General features: G+C 51.9%; 8 protein-coding genes across 8 annotated transcripts; 5 read left to right on the forward strand and 3 right to left on the reverse strand.

Annotated features, from left to right (window-relative positions):
- Positions 1-513: 513 nt before the first annotated feature.
- On the forward strand, positions 514-1,063 carry PV08_07649 (uncharacterized protein; the record flags this gene model as incomplete). Its single annotated transcript, XM_016381978.1, has 2 exons — positions 514-621; positions 722-1,063. 2 exons carry the CDS (start codon positions 514-516, stop codon positions 1,061-1,063), a joined length of 450 nt encoding a protein of 149 aa, XP_016235080.1.
- Positions 1,064-1,421: 358 nt separating this feature from the next.
- PV08_07650 (uncharacterized protein) lies at positions 1,422-3,197 on the forward strand (the record flags this gene model as incomplete). The annotated part of the gene is made up of 1 exon (XM_016381979.1): positions 1,422-3,197. One exon carries the CDS (start codon positions 1,422-1,424, stop codon positions 3,195-3,197), a length of 1,776 nt encoding a protein of 591 aa, XP_016235081.1.
- A 792-nt stretch (positions 3,198-3,989) lies between these two features.
- On the reverse strand, positions 3,990-5,477 carry PV08_07651 (uncharacterized protein; the record flags this gene model as incomplete). The annotated part of the gene is made up of 1 exon (XM_016381980.1): positions 3,990-5,477. One exon carries the CDS (start codon positions 5,475-5,477, stop codon positions 3,990-3,992), a length of 1,488 nt encoding a protein of 495 aa, XP_016235082.1.
- Positions 5,478-6,290: 813 nt separating this feature from the next.
- On the forward strand, positions 6,291-8,327 carry PV08_07652 (uncharacterized protein; the record flags this gene model as incomplete). Its single annotated transcript, XM_016381981.1, has 1 exon — positions 6,291-8,327. One exon carries the CDS (start codon positions 6,291-6,293, stop codon positions 8,325-8,327), a length of 2,037 nt encoding a protein of 678 aa, XP_016235083.1.
- A 706-nt stretch (positions 8,328-9,033) lies between these two features.
- On the reverse strand, positions 9,034-12,216 carry PV08_07653 (uncharacterized protein; the record flags this gene model as incomplete). Its single annotated transcript, XM_016381982.1, has 3 exons — positions 9,034-9,621; positions 9,736-11,873; positions 11,925-12,216. The coding sequence occupies 3 exons, from the start codon at positions 12,214-12,216 to the stop codon at positions 9,034-9,036; spliced, it is 3,018 nt and encodes a 1,005-aa protein (XP_016235084.1).
- A 323-nt stretch (positions 12,217-12,539) lies between these two features.
- Positions 12,540-13,532, reverse strand: PV08_07654 (uncharacterized protein; the record flags this gene model as incomplete). Its single annotated transcript, XM_016381983.1, has 1 exon — positions 12,540-13,532. One exon carries the CDS (start codon positions 13,530-13,532, stop codon positions 12,540-12,542), a length of 993 nt encoding a protein of 330 aa, XP_016235085.1.
- A 430-nt stretch (positions 13,533-13,962) lies between these two features.
- PV08_07655 (uncharacterized protein) lies at positions 13,963-15,396 on the forward strand (the record flags this gene model as incomplete). Its single annotated transcript, XM_016381984.1, has 2 exons — positions 13,963-14,874; positions 14,911-15,396. 2 exons carry the CDS (start codon positions 13,963-13,965, stop codon positions 15,394-15,396), a joined length of 1,398 nt encoding a protein of 465 aa, XP_016235086.1.
- A 1,217-nt stretch (positions 15,397-16,613) lies between these two features.
- On the forward strand, positions 16,614-18,800 carry PV08_07656 (uncharacterized protein; the record flags this gene model as incomplete). Its single annotated transcript, XM_016381985.1, has 12 exons — positions 16,614-16,764; positions 16,817-16,939; positions 16,988-17,103; positions 17,159-17,269; positions 17,365-17,570; positions 17,619-17,702; positions 17,756-17,880; positions 17,939-17,989; positions 18,041-18,123; positions 18,175-18,352; positions 18,418-18,518; positions 18,579-18,800. The coding sequence occupies 12 exons, from the start codon at positions 16,614-16,616 to the stop codon at positions 18,798-18,800; spliced, it is 1,551 nt and encodes a 516-aa protein (XP_016235087.1).
- Positions 18,801-20,064: the final 1,264 nt, after the last annotated feature.

A 20,064-nucleotide genomic window follows, 5' to 3' on the forward strand; every position in this document is an offset into this window, starting at 1 on the left:
ACAGAGTACAAAAGTCCTTCTTGAGGCCCCACGGTGGGACGACCAGTACATCAGTACCAGCTACACAAGATAGCTGTCCAAACGATTAGTTGATTATTCCGAGTTAACAAACTTGTTGCCTCTGGAGGATCGGCTTTAGAAAGCCACTCCGGATCATTCTACCACGTGCTGAACAAGGTCATGTCGCTGAAAGCATTAGATTGTTTTCGAGCCTTTTCGACTTCCAGCTTCTTGGACAGCAAAGCAACCCAGATCATAGGTTCTCGCCCATCAGTTTGTGCCCAACACCACCTGTTCAGCACCCATTTGCCCGTTCGAAGTTCACCCTACGTATGTCTTATCTGTGAAAGCTACATTTTACTCTGAGTCAAGACTGCGGTTGTTTCTTTTCATCAAAGAACTGCGCTGTAAAATAACAGCAGAAGAGAATTCATCTTATCGCGGGAACCAGCTTGTCCTTTATTGACGTCCACTCCCCTGCTACGTTGTTCCTTAGCTGTCAGAGGGCATATCATGGCCGCACAGACGATCCACATTGTTGGGTCCAAATCCATTGAACGACAAGCCTCGCCAGCCTTCTACAGCCAGAATGAGTTCACGATCAGCGATCCGACGCTTGCGGTGAGGTGGCTTGAGAACATCGGTTCGGAAAATATCAAACATCTGGCCAAGCTTCGAATTTTTGTTCATGCCGTGTATTCTGGGCAGACAATCTTTCCAGCTGGCGATATCTTCCACGAGCCACCATCTGGGTCCACCATGGTGCAAGCTTTTCCGTAGACTGGCTGCCGATGGTGTCGGACTACGACAAATCTACGTGTATTGGGATTCAGAGACGACATTTGGGCATTTTGGAGGAGGGGCTGATGTCGAGGTTGTTCGGGCATTGGCGGAGATCCGAGGCCTGCAAAAGCTGGAGATCGATGGATTTTTCGCGAAGGAGTGGCCCGCATATTTGCAAGGAAAGACAGGTTTGACGGTCTGGAGTCCTCATGGAAAGAAGGCTTGGTATTATCAAGAGCTGAGGAAGTTCCAGCGAAATACCCCAGACCTGGCACCTTGAATCGAGGCCACATTGCTGGTACTGCCGCTCTTGATAGGCTGAGGCGGGCGGAGAAACATTCTCTAACTCATAGGCTAGGCGGGATGAGATAGTGAGTGTACAGTACAGTACCACGAGTAGGATAAGCGGCGCGGTCGGGATGAATTGACGGTGAGGGTGTCTATCACCATCCTTTTGCTCTGACATGTGAAGTCTCAGCCCTGCCGTTCAGCCTCGTCAGCCTCGTCGATTGTCTTGGCACAGGAATGACATCAAATGACGGCATTTTTCACCTTCTCTGAATAATTTTTGTGGCGAATACGATCAACATCAAAGACTTCATATTCTGCCATTACACGTTACGGTCCATTCACACAGTATGGCGACCTCCAACCCATCTGACAGCGTGATAACGGACAATCAAAGTCTTGGAGTAGCGGACGGACAGGCGCCAACTCACACATACGTCCCCAACCAGGGATACATAGACGGCAGTGGCACTGGGCACCAGCGGAGACTGGCCCTGGGTCAATTCATCCAAGAAGACGACGAAAATGACGACGATGATGATGAAGACGGAGAAGATTATGAAGAATACTACGACGATGGTGACGTGGACACCAATAGACTGGTTGACCCAGATGATCTCGCCTCTGGCAATCCCTCAGATCTAACCAAGTCATACAACCGTCAACGGCGGCTCGACGATGCCATGGCCAACCCGAACGTACCGTCATGGCAATATCCCAAGGCAAATCCTCAAAAGTCGTCCAAGCCCGACATGGGCGAACTGGGGTATGGCATGAAAAAGCTGAAGATCGAAGGCCCAGAGTCGCTGCCCACGGGTCCGTCCAAGGGCAAGGACAAATCCGACCGTGCCACGTCCGAACAGGTCCTGGATCCCAAGACACGGCGGATTCTGTTCCAGATGATCAACTCTGGCATCGTGTCCGAGATCAACGGCACGATTTCCACCGGCAAAGAAGCCAACGTGTACCACGCCGTGGCCGCGTCAGACGATCCAGACGAGCCCGACACCCACGTCGCCATCAAGGTGTACAAGACCAGCATCCTGGTCTTCAAGGATCGAGAAAAGTACGTCACCGGCGAGTTCCGCTTCCGCAAGGGGTTCAACAAGAGCGACAACCGCGCCATGGTCAAACTCTGGGCGGAGAAGGAGATGCGGAACCTCAAACGCATCCACGCGGCCGGCATACCGTGTCCCGAGCCGCTGTACCTGCGCAGGCACGTCCTGGGGATGAGCCTTATCGGAGACTCCAAGGGCAAGGCCGCACCGAGACTGAAAGACGTCGAGTTCGAGGACGACAACCCGGTCGCGAGGTGGCGTGACGTCTACCTTGATGTCCTCGCGTACATGAGGGTCATGCTGCAGGTGTGCAAGCTCGTGCACGCGGATCTGAGCGAGTACAACATGCTTTATCACGGCGGGAAGCCGTGGGTGATTGACGTGAGCCAGAGCGTCGAGGGCGACCATCCTCGGAGTCTCGACTTTTTGAGGATGGACATCAAGAACGTCAACGACTTCTTCAGGCGGCAGGGCGTCAGCGTGCTCATCGACAGGAAGGTCTACGAGTTCATCACGAACCAGACCAAGAGCGAGGACGACGTGCAGATGGACGTGATGAGGAAGGATCTCGACCGCATCATGGCCGAGAGAAAAGAGGGCGAGGACGACGAGGTGGAGAACGAGGTTTTTAGGAAACAGTACATCCCGCAGACGCTGGATGAGGTTTATGACGCCGAAAAGGACGCGGAGACGATGAAGACCGCGGGACGCGATGCGTTGGTGTACAAAGACCTGCTCGCGCCGGACAAGGCCGAGCTGCAGCGAGAGGCGTCACCGGACGAAGAAGAAGAAGAAGATGACGACGACGACCAGGACGAGAATTTCGGTGCGCCGCTGCAGAGGGTCGAGTCGCACTCGCAGGACGAGTCTGGGGACGAGCACTCGGGCGGAGAGTCCGGGAGCTCGTCCGAGGAGACTGGCCGGCCGCGAGGAAAGCGGTTCCAGGACAAAGACGAGAAGAGAGAGCACAAGCGCAAGGTGAAGGAGGAGAAGCGGGAGAAGAGAGCGACCAAGATGCCCAAGAATGTGAAGAAGAGATTGGTCAAGGAGTCTACGAAACGGCGATGAGCCCATCACTTTTTCATTTCTACTTTTTCGGGGGTAGACCTGTCGTCAGTTGCCAGAGAGGATGACGAGTTCACGAAAAACCACAACTCCAAAGACCTGACTCGACATGCTAGTGGGTGTGTGTGTGTGTGTGAGAGAGAGAGAGAGAGTGAGTCTTGCTGCGTGATCGGGAAACCATGGTTGGTGTTGTCTCGGACTAAAGGAGTCGAGAAGGACGGGTCCCACGACGCACCGAGCAGGACATTCGTTCCCATCGCTCCGCGTCGCGATTCCATGGACACGTACACCCCGAGGTAAGCAATGTTTTTTCCATTTGTTGGGATCAGAGTCGGAACACAAAAAGAAAACCTCTATCCCGGATCACTGGCAAGAACACATGAAGACACCAACAAACACTTGATATGACGATGAGGCAGGCGAGAAAGGGGTTGTCAGATGGTTGGGTTTTTTTCGTCGGTCCAATGTCGGGGACACTTCCTACATAAAACCGAGAAAACAACCTCGACGAAACCTTTCTGGTCTGTCTTTTCACGTTCCCTTTCCGTCTCCATTTACGTACCAAGGTATTTGGACCGGAGGGGGGGAACACATGATATCCAAAGAGAGCGCTGAAAAACACACAATTACACTTTTGTTAAAGTACCTACACATTACACAAATCTTGTTCTCATCATGATTCATCACATTCATTACCTGCGTGTCTAGCGACTAATGGCTGTCTCTCACAGGTAGGCTCACTTCGTCCCCAAGCGCGGCAGTATAAGGAGGGGTTTCAATATATATATATATATATCACGATCGCCCCTTACTAAATCTTCTCGCGGCCTCATCGACGGTCCGCCTCGGTATATCGGGCACGCTGGCTTCAAAGCCTGCGTCCACCCTGTTGATCTCAAACCGTGGGGGTAAATCGTTCACGCCAGGCCAGATGTCCCCTGGCAGGTATTCGCCCAGATTTTCCCGGAACTTGATACGTAGCTGCCTGTCGGATTCGTACAGCTGGTCGAGCTGACCATGGGCCTGCGCGACGACACGTTCCATGGCCTTCTTGGCCGCTCTGCGCCGGTCCACCTCGACAATCAGGCCGTCGTAGGCGTGGAGAAAGTTGGCGTAGTAGTCGCACAACTCTTCCATGCCGCCTATTCCGTCTTCGATCTTGGCCTTCTCTTCATTCCAGCGACTCGCGTGCCGTGCCGTTTCCGCAACATACCCCGATAACCGACCCGAGATCTTGTCCATGAGGCGGAACGCGGTCGTGACGTCGGCGTAGACAATCTCTTGCTGCTCGCGCCACTGTGCAATCCTGTCCAGTTGGGCTTCCATCTCGGCGTGCCGGTCCTGGAGTTCCATCACCACTTCGTCGACCTCATTTGCGTCGTTCTCAAGAACTTGGAGCATCTCCGTCCGTTCTTCTTCGTTCATGGGCTGCGCGGCCGCCTGGAGCTCTTCCATGCCCATGCCGACCTTATCGGGAAGGTCTTCGGCATTGGCATTCATGGTCTGCACTACGGCTTCCCCGCCGCCTTCGGTGTGCTTGATGGCAGTAACACAGAGATCGAAGTGCTTGACCAGACTTTCCAGGCCCTGCGCCATCTCCTTGGCGTGGTGTTCGAGAATCGACAGGGTCGCAGAGACTGGCTGTTTGAGGTCACTTTCACCACCCGAGTCATTGACGCGATTGACCAGGACGTCGTTGATCGATTGTAGATCCTCTTCAAGGGTCTGAATGGACTGGTTTATTTCGTGCTGGTCGTTTTGTACGTTATCTATCGCCGCTCTCATGGCATGCTTGATCTGTTCCACGCCATTGTCGTCCACGAAATCGTGCAGCGTGACCTTACCTGTATTTCCTTCTGCTTCGGTGGAGGACCTGAAGGCTTCCTCGATGGCCGTCTCTTTCAAAAAGTCGATGCATTGCAGCAGCCTGGCGCCTGTATCGTCCAACTCTTGGATTATAGTTTCGAATTCGTGCTGAATGCCTTGAGCAGCCGAGTCCAGCTCCTCCAGGACCCCACGCAAAGTCTTGAGTTGTGAAGCCAACGCCCGACGCAGGTAGGTTGTCTTCGCGAGAAGCGCGGTGGTAGACTCGATCGAAGCACGTGCCTCGGCGAGGATGCTTGTGGCTCGATGGACAAGATGGATGCTGCCCAATGACCGCTTGGAAGCGACTAGGTACGAGACAATTGTTTCGATATTGACCGGAGGGCTAGCGGCGTGCAATGACTGAGAGGGAGAGGGTTGGGCAGAACGCTGCTGGGCAAGGTAGGGAGATTGCGCCATGGCAGGGAATAATGAGGAACTAGGCGTCAGTGCAAGGGTTCGAGGGTGCGAGTGTCAAATGCCATCCCTGGGGCCATAAGCTTGCTCCGGAGGCGGTGAGTGCCGTCAGGCTAGTAGTGATCCTGATACAATATAATGCAATCCTTTCAAAGCACGGATATTTGGCTCCGCGAGAGTGGATGTCGTTATGTGGTCTTCGGCACGGAATGGACGGGGCGCCGCACCAGAATAATGCGGAGAGATGTCAACAAAAGTGCCGCTATTGATTTAGGTGGATGCAGGAACAGGAGGTGAGCGCCGCGGCACCGCCTGACAAATGCGAAGAGAGGCTGACGACGTGCTGTAGGGGGCTGGAGGGGCTGTCGATGAGAAACACGATGGTGAAATGGCGTGCGAAATGATGCCATCGCGGATTGTCCATGTGCGGAGCCAGATCGACCCCTGGCCAGACTCCGCTTGAGCCAATGGGAGCCGCTGCTGCTGTCCTCATCGCACGTGACCGACGACGTTTGCCGACCAGCCGGAGCGATAGACTCTTTTCGCCCTGATCTTGCACCATCCCACCGCCACCGAATGAGCAATCGCTCGGAACCAGCAACGTCTGCTCTGCCATATCCTGACCCTCGATCCATCCCCGACTCTCTTCTCGTCACCCTGCTTCCTTTGCCCTAACCATCGCCCGAAGCATCGCCCACGCCTATACACCCTTGCGAACTGCTTGGTCACACGAGATCAAGGTCCGATCAGCCGATACGAGAATTTAGGCGACCGATATGTAACACGCCTGTGCATAAACACCGCTTCCAATTCACCATGCCGTTCGATCTGCTAGAAAGGCACCAGCCTCGATCTATGACCGAGGAAGACTGGGAAGAGCCGGCCAGGAAGAGATTGCGGCCAAATCCAACGGAAGAGAAGGATTTCCATGATCATGCGGCCGACGGTTCCAAGGACAAGAGCATCACCATAGCTTCCACTGCGAAGCATGCTCGACAGACCGTTGCCCCTTTCCTTGCGAAACATATCCCTTCACAATACGCGCCTCTTGGAAAGATTGACCAGCCAGTCGGAGAAGCAAGCAAAGATTCGAATTCCAAGTTCTGCTACAGACATAGACCCGATATGCTATGTCGCAGGCAAGCAGATGAGCCGTCTATGGACAAGTTGCAGCATGATCTAGATGCACTTTCACAAGAAGATCGTCAGGGCATTGTCCAGGTCTGGTCATTGTTCTCTGCTGCACCCTCGAAACATCGAAATCTCATGCTGCAAGGCATCCTCGCTCAGTGCTGCTTCCCGCAGCTGTCTTTCCTTTCCGCAAACGTTCAAAAACTCATCCGCATCGACTTCATATCGGCATTGCCTCCAGAAGTGGCCTTCCGAATTCTCTGCTTTCTTGACACGACATCGCTGTGCAAAGCCGCACAAGTGTCTCGCAAGTGGAGGCAGTTGGCCGACGACGATGTAGTTTGGCATAGGATGTGCGAACAACATATTGATCGAAAATGTACAAAATGCGGTTGGGGTCTCCCATTGCTGGAGCGCAAGATGCTGCGTGCGACGAAGAGGCAGATTGAGCTGCGTGCCGCCGGCACTCACTTGATCGAAGAGCATTCTGCAAGTTCATCCCAGAGTGCAGACAACGGTCCTGTACCAAGCTCTGTGTCGGACAGCGAAAGCCACCATGATGTCTCCGACATTGAAAAGTCTTCTGATGGCCGTCTCTCCCCGGTCTCAGTGCGGAAGCCTCCTCTAGGGTCGTGTGATGGCGAACATAAAAGAACGCGACCTTGGAAAGACGTTTACAAAGACAGGTTCAAGGTTGGGACGAACTGGAAGTATGGACGTTGCAGCATCAAGATTCTTAAAGGCCACTCTAACGGTGTGATGTCTCTTCAACTCTGCGATAACATCTTGGCCACGGGCTCGTATGATTCAACAATCAAGATCTGGAACGTCGACACCGGCACAGAGTTGAGAACACTCACGGGTCATACTATGGGCATCCGATGTTTGCAATTTGACGACAACAAACTTATCAGTGGCAGTCTGGACAAGACGCTAAAGGTGTGGAATTGGCGCACTGGAGAATGTATCGCCACCTATCAGGGCCACTCGGGAGGAGTCGTTGCGCTGCACTTTGACTCCAACATTCTCGTTTCTGGCTCTGTGGACCATACTGCTCGTGTGTGGAATTTCGAAGACCGATCAGTGTTCACGCTCCGCGGGCACAAAGATTGGGTGAACTCTGTGAAAATCGACACTGCTTCACGTACCATCTTCACCGCCTCTGACGACTGCACTATCAAACTCTGGGACTTAGATACCAAGAAGTGTATTCACACCTTCGAAGGACACGTTGGTCAGGTCCAACAAGTCTTGCCGTTGCCGGCCGAGTTCGAAGCCGAAGAGGACCAAGACCAGGACGAGGACTCAGAGCCAGGCAGTCCGGTAAGCCCTACCGTGACCAAAGCGAATCAAAAAATGCTGTCCCTGTGCATCGACCACACAGGTCAATTCGCTTCAGAGCCTGATCGACCTCGGCCACCACGGTACATGCTTACGTCGGCACTTGACTCGACCATTCGTCTATGGGACGTGCATTCGGGTCGGTGCATCAGGAAATTCTTTGGGCACGTCGAGGGTGTGTGGACTATTGCGGCGGATACGCTGCGCTTTGTGTCCGGAGCTGAGGACGGAATGGTGAAAGTCTGGGACCCGAGGTCGGGCAAGTGTGAAAGAACCTTCACCGGGCATGCAGGACCAGTGACCTGTATCGGGTTGAGTGATAGTCGAATGTGCAGTGGCGGAGAGGATGGCGAGGTCAGAGTATACAACTTTACGGCCTGATCTGTGTTTTTGATGTCTGCAAAAGACTGCTTTCTTAAGTCTTTGCTGGAGGCGTTGTTCATTCATTTTCCGAACAATCTTGGAGTAAATTTCCCGCTTATTTACAGAGTTGGTCAGGTTTGGAATTGTGGTGGTGGTTGGGAAAATGGGTGTGGATTGGGCGGGAACTCGGTATTAGGACAATGGTTGGGTTTCATTTATGTTGGTCGAGTTCCACGATACCACACAGTCTTTCAGTTTGACTTCTCGGGAGTACATCTTTCTAGTCTAGGTACCTAAGGCTCCTCAGGAGGACATGGGTCATGGTGGTCGGTCATTTTTGAGTCGAAGATATTTTCCTTATGCTGTATGGCCAGGTAGACGAAAATCAGTAACCACTCAAAAGCAACAAAAGACGGCACAAACTTCTCGTACATCTCATATCGTAAAGATCCCGTACGGTAAAATACTTTATCAGCTGATGCTCAAGGGTACGACGAGCACTTCTCTCTTTAACAAAACAATGCCCATGACGCCGTGTTTATCCTCGAAAAGAAACGAACAGTCCAGAGGAAGGTGACCACCGCCCTGTTTCATTGACTACGCCACGTCACCCGTCGTCCTCGTAAACTGCATCATACACTCTCTCTGTGCTACGGCACAAGAAGAAATTTCAGACTGGGCTAAAAGGCCAAGTGGAAGACTTATTAGTTGCTGACGACTTCGCTCAGATCCCAGTGATCCTCCTGATACTTCTCCGGCCACCTTCGCCTGTAACCTGGATCTTCCCTTCTTGTTCCAGGGACCTTAGGACCTCTTGGAACTCGGACCCCTCGATCTCGGCGGTGCTGCCCTCGCTGACTTTGCGGTACAGATCACTGTACCTGGCCACGCCGCCGCTTCTGACGCCAGAATCGTCGTCGATGGCGATCAGCACGGCGCGTTTCAAATCCTCCTTCCTGCGCCTGTCACTGGCGCTGCCCCCTTCGGAAAGCAAGCCCATGTCGATCAGGCCGGTCCTGGAGTCGGTCGCGCTGGCTTTGATGGCGGACTTGATCAGTCTCACGGCCTCTGCGACGTCGGCTTCCGTGACGGTCTGGGAGAGCCGCATCTTCGCATGCGCCTCGCTGAGCCGGATCATGCTTTCGAGTTGTCGCGTCGTGGCGGTGATCCGTCGGTCTGAGGCTTGGATCGAGCTCCCGAGTGAGCGCATCTGGATATACGCGTCGACAAGGGCCTTGGAGGCAGCGGGTGTGAGCGTAGGGTGAATGTTCTGTCTTGCGTACGAGATGTATGCCGTGAGGAATTCGACAGGCTATTCATGAGGATTTGTTAGCTCGCGACCTCCATCTGTCATTCGCAGTCTGACATCACACAAAAGGAAAACAATGGCTAGGAACAGAAGTAAATGGGGGGACTAGTCACGTACCAGAATTTCTTCTCGTGATGCATTCTCAGGCGTGTCTTCCAGGTACATGCCGACCAGATGCTTTGCGAGGCGGCGATCATTGGTCTCATCAATCCGATCCAACACGAGATACACGAGATCGAATCTCGAGAGCAGTGTCGGTGGAAGGTCGATGTTTTGCGGCACAGGTAGGTTGGGGTTGTATTTACTCCCGATCGGGTTTGCAGAAGCCAGAATGCTCGTTCTGGCGTTGAGAGTGGTGATGATACCTGCCTTGGCGATGGACACGGTTTGTTGTTCCATGACTTCGTGCAGGACCGAACGCGTCGACTCGTTCATCTTGTCGAACTCGTCAATGCAGCAGACGCCGCCATCGGAGAGCACGAGCGCACCGGACTCGAGGACGAGTTGTCGCGATTCCGGGTCGCGCGTCACATACGCCGTTAGACCGACTGCCGAAGAACCTTTGCCGGAAGTGTATACACCTCTAGGTGCGATCTTGTGGACGTACTGTAGGAGTTGAGACTTCGAGGTAGACGGGTCACCACAGAGAAGGACGTTAATGTCGCCTCTATACTTAGGAGAGCCACCCTTCTCAAATGACTTGTTTGTGCCACCGAAGAGTTGGAGAAGGATACCCTTCTTGACATCGTCAAGCTCATAGATACTAGGGGCTAGACTTCGCGAAAGAATGTCGTAGACATCATCTCGAGCCGCTATCTCATGTATCCTGGCTTCTTCTTCTGCAGTGATCTTACGGGTTTGCTCAGCATCTCCCGCGACTTGCTCGGAGAGCTCTTGCTCGATGGTGGATGCGTCAATCCCGAGTTTGCGCTTGTCGACTTTCTGAACGTGCAGGACGTCGACATATGTTTTGAACAGAGCTTTGACTGTGCGTTGTCTTGGATTCACACGGACGGGGTTGCCGCGGAAGATCCCAGTGACTTCGATTCGATCACCAGCCTTGCACACATCAACCAGTTCGTCATAGACGCAAAGAGATACGCTGTGAGGGGTCTGGCCGTCCGGGACAGAGTCCGGTGTCTCTTGGAGTTTGATGACTTGCTTATCTGCGAAGACACATCGATTGTGCACGATTTCCATGCTGTCTCGAGACTTGCAAGCGGGGCGAGGGCATTGTGTTGGTTCTGCAATCTTGCCTCGATCAATCGACACATACATAGTGTGATTACAGACTGTGCATTTGAAGAACGCTTCTTTCATGTCTGGAATCACTGGAGTTGCTCGAATGACGAGACCTTTGATAGAGATCAGCTTGTCGATATCTGCCGGGTCTAAATCTCGCATGTTGACGGTCTTATCTAGACCAAATGGAAGAACTTTCCAGGGTCGGATCTCTGCTTCTTCCACGAGGTCTGGGATCTCATCTGCAGCAGGGGTTGCAGCGGGCGTCGCTGCACTGCCCATATCTGATGGGGTCAATGGAGGCATTGAGCTGCCGTTCCTGGCGCGTGAAGTTGTCGCACCGTTGCGAGCTCTCTGAAGCTCCTGCATTTCTTTCTGCGCAAGTTCGACCATGACATCTTTGACGCACTGATCCATCAATGGGATGATTTCTTGAGGATAGGCTTGCAATTGGTGCCATAATTTTAATGTTGCAGGGTATGCTTTGAGATTGCGGGCATCCAGATTGAGACCATAGACACCTAGTTTGCGCATGTCCTGAAGCATTTCTAGGTATTCTTTCTGATCCGCATCGGCTCCAAGTTCTCTGGTTTCCTCCTCGGATGCCCCATCAGCCCACATTCGATACTTTTTGGCGTAGTTGTAGAGGAAATTCTTGAAGGAGGACATGGAATCCACAATGGAGATATTTGTGCCCCAGATGACTCTTGTGGAATCTCCTCCCATCGCATCTGCTTCCGAGGTATCGGGGTTGAGGTTTGAGAAGGTGGCTTCAGATGGTGGATCTTGACCATCTCGAACTGGCATGCCATCTTCACCAACATAAATACGTCGACGATTGGCAGGAGAGGACGCGAATGTGTCCGAATGAATGTCGCCCCGTCGAGAGGAAATTCGAGGTTGTCTGTCTTGACGGACAAAAAGACCGCTGCTACTGCTTGGGACATCGGACTGAATGCGACCTGAAGTGCGTCCCGGGCTTGAACTGGGATCATATCGCACGGGAGAAGACTCTGTACAGGTAAGAGCGCTGCCACTTCACAGAAAGGGATTTTCTTCCATACCTGCAGCCGGCCTGGTGCTTGGCCGGGGGGTGGTTTCTCGGTCGCCAACGTCCGATGCTTGTTGTGGAGGAGAGCTAATTACCATGCCATCGCTTGCCAACTGCGAGAGCGGCGCAGGTGTTGACCGAACCGGCGACGATTGGAAAAACAGGGGCGAAGAAGATGCGACTCCAGGACCTCCATTGGGCTGTCTAGAGTTGCGGGGGGTCGCTTGAGACTGTTGTGCAGGAGATGAAGACTGTGAATTGCGCGAAGAATGACCTCGGCGGCGCGAGGAGGGTGTCGACGACATTGTGAGCGGTGTTGATTATTTGAACTTGAGTTCTTGACTGTACACAATGTTAAGGAGTCCCTCTTCAAAAGGAGGGACTGACCACTTTACGCGTGACGCGCTGCGCGATCTCTTGGCGCGTCTCTAGCGGGATTTTAGGCGCGGGCCTCTTCCACAGTGGCAGCGAACGCTGTCCATGGCTATCTCTGCTTTAATCGATGTATGGAGTACAGGTGCTTTTGTCGTTGCGTTTGTTTGGCTTGCAGAGCATGAAGTGGTCTGTAGCCGCCTTCTTCTTTCATTATCTCTCTTATGGTTGAATTCTAGGCCAACGTCCTGATCAACTACTCTGGAGCAGCCGAAGGTATGTACCAGCCATCGTCCACCAACAACTTCACTCGATGAAGGTCTTTCGATTTTATCTTCTCCTTGTCGGCGATATATTCTCCGGGTTTCATAGAGCAGTCAACATATCTTCCCGACATGAAGTCCATTTGTCCACTGGCTAGGACAGTTACCATTCCAGCCGCCATTTGTGGAGTATCCCATGTCACGTCTTTAAAAAAGTGAACCGCAGTCTCTGCTGACTTCTTCTCACCTTCGGCTGAGGTCGAAACATAGCTTCCTGGTTTGATATTACCCTCTGCTGCGTCCTTGAAGTCGCTGAAGAATCGAGTCTTGATCGCACCAGGGTGGATAGCGAAAGTCTTGATTCCAGCATCCTTGTTCTCAAAATGTAAGGACTCGGCCAATCGGACCATACCGAGCTTCCCCAGCATGTAGCTCGTCATGCCCTTGTTAACATGAGCTCCTGCTGAAGCTGTGAAGACGATCCTTCCTCCACCTTCTCGACGCATGATTGGGATCACCGCTCGGCTGAAGTTGAAGGCTCCCTGCAAAGATACAGCGACGGTGTCCCACCAAATGTGCGGGTCTGACTCATGAGTCGCCAACCACTGAGGTGGTCTACCAGCATTCATGTAGAGAACGTCAATGCTGCCGAATTCTTTATCGACATCCTGGACAAACTCTTCAACTTTCGCGTAATCCTTGACATCAAATCCTGCCGTCTTGAGCATCAATTTTGGATTGATCTTCTTGCATAGCTCTGCAGTTTCCTCAACCTCTGCAGCTTCCAACGCCATCAAACTAAGCGACTTGGCCTGGGTATGAGCGAAAAATTCAGCTGTCGCTCGCCCAATGCCTCGACCAGCTCCGGCGATGAGCACGTTGCGACTCTTCAACAAGGCTCCCAAGTCTTTGTTCTGTCGAGGATCTGAATCATACTGGCAGTCATGTTGCTCGCCAAGCCATCTCTCTGGCGCTGGTTCTCCCATGGTGACGTGACGATATCTCGGATTCGAACTTGAACGTGACAGCTCTGGCGTCTAGTACTAGATATCCTCCAACACGGCCAAGAAAGTGCCTGGAACGGCAATATATACAGGTATGTAGACTCCCCACATGGCTGTGAGAGTCCCAGAACAAAAGTGGTGGAGTAAGTGTATTTGCCGTTGTTGCCATCGGCAAAGGACCTAAAGTACTCGTACACTATGCGAGTATTGGGTAGGGGAATGTGGGGAGAGTTTGGGGGCGATTTGGGGGGATTCGCCCGTTTCGGCATTTCTTGGGGCAACCATGTTATGGATTTGACCCTGGAGACACTTTAACATGAGCCCCTCATGGCGGCCCAGATCTTTTGGCGATTAATAGAACTTGCTTCACGAGCGCAAGCGCACCGAGACCGTTCAATCCAAATTCAAAACGATGGGTTCCCTAGGCGTTGAACACCGTAAGGTCATCATTGTCGGATGCGGCCCTGTCGGCTTGACCACCGCGACTAATCTGGCAAGGGCTGGTGTACCGGTGCTGATACTGGAGAGAAACCATGAAGTCGATCAATCGCCTCGGGCATCTGCATATCAGCCATGTGCACAAGCCGAACTACTCGAGACTGGAACTCTAGAGGATGTCAAGGCAGAATCAGTCATCAACGATCGTCTTTCATTTTGGGTCGACAAAGAACGAGTAGCATATGTCGACAAGAGAGAAGGTGGTGAAATTTTCCCAGCAGGAATCAACTGCCCGCAACCACAGTTGGCTGCTATCTTGTTAAGACACTTAACGACCAAATACAATTCCGAAGTCAGATTCAACCAACAGGTCATCGAAGTGACCCAGGATGAGGCAAGCAACATAGTCACTGTCACAGCCCTCAATCCTGCTACGAGCGAGCATACGAGATATACTTGCGACTGGCTTATTGGCACAGATGGCGCTGGCTCAAGTGTTCGCAAGCTATGCAATATCGCCTTTGAAGGATTCTCCTGGCCAAAAGAAGATTTTGTTGCCACGAATATCAAGTATGACTTCTACAAGCACGGCTTTACGACCGCAAACTTTGTCCTGGATCCTGTGAATTGGGCAGTCGTCACCATCCTGGGTGCCGAGAAGGACCTTTGGCGTATTGCGTTCGGTCTACGGGCCGGCCTAACAAACGAGGAGATCCGAGCTGAATTGGACGAGCACTACAAGCACATCTTCCCCGTCTGGCCGGTTGAGTATGAGCTGGTCCAACTCAATAAGTACAAGCCCCATCAGAGGTGTGCTGCCACATTCCGCAAAGGCAGGGTGATGCTGGCTGGCGATGCGGCACATGCAAGTGATATGCTTTCCCATGTTATGTCTGCACATATCTGACTGACATCCTCGCAGAGCAACAACCCTATTGGCGGCTTAGGGTTGACGACGGGGCTCCTGGATGCAGGTCCCTTAGGACGAGCTCTCGCGGCTGTGATCAACGGCCGAGCGCCCGAATCACTGCTCGATATCTGGGCCAAGGCTCGACGTGACAAGTGGCTCAATTTCACAAACGAATTCTCCATCGAGAACAAGCGGCTCATCCAGCGTGGAGGATACAGTGAGGATCCCTTGGGAATTTGGAAGATCGACGACGTCGCAAGGGAGCATAATATGGAGCAATGGCTCGCGATGGCCACCCCAGAAAAGAAGGACGCGGACCTGAGATTCTACAAGGCCCTGGAAGATCCCAAAGTCCAGCTCATGAGCCGTATGAAGCAGTGGGAGATCACCATGGATCCATCGTGGATGGCGGAATATGAGGATCCCGAAATTGTAAAATATCGGATCTCACTCCGACCTCCTATGCTCTCGGCTGGCACGATGGCAAACAGCGAGTAGTGTAGATATGAGTCATTATTATGTGGAGTGTACCACAATCAATATCTTTGTGTTTTCTATTCCGTCTCTTTGAATTCCAGGGAAATGCTGTGGATATTGCACTGGTCTGCAATCATAATCACGTGATACTGGTAGGCCAAGTGCAGTTTGAGCCGCGGCTCAGCTCAACTTTCTCCAGTATGCTTGATCGTGGTCTCATTCCCTTTATTGCGAGCTATCGTTTTAGGTCATCTAGACTTCAGATGTCTTGTCCAGGCTCGCTCGGTTTCTCCAGCAATTGGTCTGAAACTTCTTCGTCAAGTATGCTTGACCGCAAACATTCAAAGCTGTGGCTTCTTGAAATAGCAACAATGACACTGGAAAGAACCTCACCACTAGCTACCAAAGCATACCCTTCTCTCTACACGTGGGAGGACGAAGAGATGAAATCTGAGTCGCTCGAATCAGAACAAATCACGCCACCAAAGAATCTAGCCGTGTCGGGAGAGGACCTCGCCACACTATCATCGGTTCGCTTCAGCTCTTCTTCGACGCTTTCTTTTTCGGTCACGTCTGCGTTGAAGGCGCCTTTTGCGTCTTCTGCCCATCGAACGTTAGCACAGGCCACAGAACTCTGCTGTCTCGTATTTGAGAACTTTTCAAACTCTTGAATCCTTCAGTTGAAGCCATAGTCATACTCGAAGCCTTCGCTGCGAAAACCTCCAGGCGCAGAGTCCTGAAGAGTCCCGGAGTCACGTAAGCTGCCGTTGTCGGTTCAAAAGGCTTCTGATGCCTGTGAACGGCAATCGATGCAAAAAGGCTGGAGCACCGGGTCTTCTTGGCCATGCGCATTGTGGAGGTGATCCCATAATTGATACAGCTGCCTCAATACCATTGGCTTCAGGGCAGTGTCCGGTCGAGGTCTCGATGTTGATTATCAAGACAAGATACAGAAACATCGGCTATCTGCAAACCTCAGTCTCCATCATTCGTTTACTTTGAGATGGTGTGAATATTAGCAGAATTTAGTCCGATTAGTATACTAGACGGCCTAATCAACACTCGCAAAAGTCCGCCACGCTTCGATGTCGCCATTTACCCCGAAAAAGGCAACACCGACTCAACGTGCTGCCAAGCCTAGCCTGGCTTTTTGAAAACGATTTATATATGTATTCATGTCCGGCTGGGAGGCAAGATGATAGGGCTCAATTTGGTTATTGTCATTCATTACTGCAAAGATGTCTCTACCACAAGAGAAGTCTCTCAAGACTTTTGTTGTTGGCGAGGTCGGAGGTGATGTCCCGGTAAAGTCAGCATCTACTCAGAACGAAACAGAGAGCCAAGAGTACACCAAGCCCAAGAGAACTTGGAGGTCTGCCATTTGGTCAAGTAAGCTCTCTGGCATTGCTACCAAGTGAAAGCCAATTTCTCATCTGCCTAGCACTCGATGTCCCCAAAGAAGAAGCCCGCTTCCTCACGAAGCTTGACTTGACCCTTATTTCGTCGGCAGCTCTGGGCGTCATGTGTCGCTACCTCGATCAAGTCAACATCAACAATGCTTTCAGTAGGTGGTGACCTTCGCGACATTGTGAACCATACTGACACTATATAGACAGCGGTATGAAAGAAGACCTTTCATTGTACGGAAAAGAGCTCAATTACGCCAATGCGATTTGGAGCGCAGCATATGTGTTTGGCCAGATTCCATCAAACCTACTCCTCACCAGGGTGCGAAACTACCAAGATCCATGATACGATGTGCAGTACGTTAACACAATAGCAGGTTAATGCGCCGCTATACATTGCATTCCTTGAGCTGTCTTGGACTGTTTTCACCTTTGCTACCGCCGGCGTGAAGAATGTCAAAATGCTTTATGTTTTCCGCTTCTTGTGGGTCTTCCTTCTTCCCGAGTCTGTCAATTGCTAACATCAACACAGTGTGGGTCTATTCGAAGGTAGGAATCCATCTGAGCCTTTGTACGATGTGAGATCGACTCACTCTCTAAAGCCGGCCACTTTCCTGCTGTCATGTATGTATGCTCCAGCTATTATAAACCTCACGAGCTGGCCCGACGAAACACACTTATCCAAATCGCGACCGGAATTGGACCCTTGTTCTCCGGTTTCTTGATGGCGGCCGTATTTGCCGGACTCGATGGGGTTAGCGGCCTCGCAGGCTGGCGATGGATGTACATGTGCGTGCGCCCTTGGCTATGGATATAGGTCTAGACTGACAAGCGCAGCATCTGTGGTGTCATCTCATTTCCTTGTGCTCTCTGGACTGCGATTGCAATGCCACAACTTCCGGCGAGAGCTAAGCCTAACTGGTATGTCTCCTGGCCTGTCCCAACACCGTCGCATGACTAAAACTGTTCATCAGGATTTTCACTCAGGCAGAAATTGATCTGGCCCGAGCAAGAATGCCTTCTGAGAAAAAGCTTCTCACCGGCTTGTTCAAGTGGAAGGATATCAAGCGATGGCATACGACATGGCATGCTTTCCTCTGTGAGCAACCATGCCTATCAAGCCTTTCATCCGTCTCATTCACTAACGATGATGAAAGTTCCCTTGTTGTTTGCATTCATGGCCCAGTTTGGCCAATCAGGCCAGTCGAGTAAGGACTTCCTCAATCCTCGCAGCATTCAAACTATTAACAAAAGACTAGTGATCTTCTGGGCCAAAAGTTACAACGTCAAAGGAAAGCCTATCGTCTACACGGTCCCTCAGATCAACCTTATTCCCCTTGGTGTAGGTTCTGGCTTTGATCCTGAGAGAGATGATTTTGCTCACCCCCACTAGATCAACGTGATCACCATTGTCGCCACCCTTGCCAATTCCTGGATTTCGGACAGCTTGCCGGGTGCTCTTAGGTGGCCCGGTGTGCTATTTGCCAGTGTCATGGCAATCATATTCCCGACTGCCCTTGCTGCGACGCCTGTTCACCCTCGCAATCGGGCGAATCGCTGGGTACTCTACTGTATGCTGTACCGAAAAAGGGCCTTGAGAGAGAGAGACGAACACTGACCTTCTGGTTTTCTTTAGATCTGACCTCTCTTTCTGGGACAGCTGCAGGTCTTACCTGGACCTGGGTCAACGAGATTAACAGACACGACCAAGAGAAGCGGGCTTACGTCTCTGCATTGGTCGGTGTTCTTCCTCCCCGGCTTCTCAACTTGAGGGATTTGCTAACGTTGTTTTCCCAGATGAATGCTTTCGCTTACATCTTCACCGCCTGGGTCCCTATCTTCACTTTCCCAGCCAACAAGCAACCCTATATTGTGGCAGGTAATTATATCACGGCTGGATTTGGAGGCTGTGCGGTTGTGATCGTTCTCCTCATGCGCTATCTCCACAGTCGAGACCTTGAAAAGGAGAAGCATCGGCGCATATCTAAGAGTGCGCTTGAATATCGCGACTCCTTTTAGTACATTAAGTTACACTAGGCGGTGGGGTTGAGACAGACACGTACGATAGATGGGAGGGATGGCTGGTGGTGAAGTGGATTTTGGCTAGATACCAACTGTAACGGACATAGATACGCAGGTCAATCGAACCCTTATCTAGCAAATGCCGTATCGGAAACTATGTTATTGTAGTTGGTTAAGATGAGCTCGACTCTAGTTAGCTACAGCTGTCCACCTTAATTTTAAGAAGTTGTTGTTAGGGCTTGCCGTGATATCGTAAAAGGCACAGGACGGATTTGATGGCCTCACCCGAAGAACGTTGGGCCGTGAGGAGGTATCCGGCTTCCGGCTCAAGACCGAACCGCTAAACCAACGAATAAGACTGCGCCGACTGCCGCCATCATAAGCGCATAGCCCCCAGTGGTTTGCTTTGGTTCATGGCCGATGAAGCGTAGACAAAACCCAGCCGTCGACGAGTGCCACCAGGAATACCGATGTCAAGAACGCCCTTGAACTTCTCGTCCTCGGTAATAAGTCGCGGCCTTAACAACAAGAGACTTGAAAATGTCGCGGATGCCATCGACGACCATTAGCGTATTGACAACTTGGGCAACGGCAGGGTCCTTGGGCGACGACATCTCGAAGGTAGTGAGACCATGTGTGGGGGGCCGATGGATGGCTTCGATTTCAAAGTCCAAGAATATCGTGCCAAAAGCATAGGGGACGTAAAGGTAGTGCGAAATGTGTTGAGAGCGACATCACATCCAGTTTTGAAGCTCAACGAGGTGGGCTTGGGATTGTAGGCGTCAACTCCGTACAAGGCAGTTGTCACAGAGCAGAAGGTGGGTGATTGTTTTGAAGAAGTAGTGGAATCGGCTGCTCTTGAAAGGGCAGTGTAGCCTTTCCCGGCAAGCGGAGGATGGCGAGAGCGTGTGCGTGAGTATCTTGGTGGGCAGATGTACCTCAATTGTATGTACTTGAGTTGCCTCGGTGATCTGAAGGATATCCAAAAAAGCCGGCCAAGGCTGAAAGGCGCCGTAGGCGGAAAAGGGGTCGGTACATGCCACGACAAACCGGGTTGGCCACGGCGGGGAGTCTGCTCGGTGCAGGCTCCAACTGTAACCGCCAAACAAGTTTCTAGACCTTTTTCGGCGCAGAGAAAAGAGCCTTCGATCCAGGCGGTGAAGAGTGACTTTATGTGAATTACTGAAGTGGCAGAGAGAGGGAGGCGTTGCTATGCCCGAAGAAGATGGAGATGGAGGAAAGGGAAATTAATACACATTAA

The sequence above is a fragment of the Exophiala spinifera genome (assembly GCF_000836115.1).
Source record: "Exophiala spinifera strain CBS 89968 unplaced genomic scaffold supercont1.5, whole genome shotgun sequence".
NCBI lineage: Eukaryota > Fungi > Ascomycota > Eurotiomycetes > Chaetothyriales > Herpotrichiellaceae > Exophiala > Exophiala spinifera.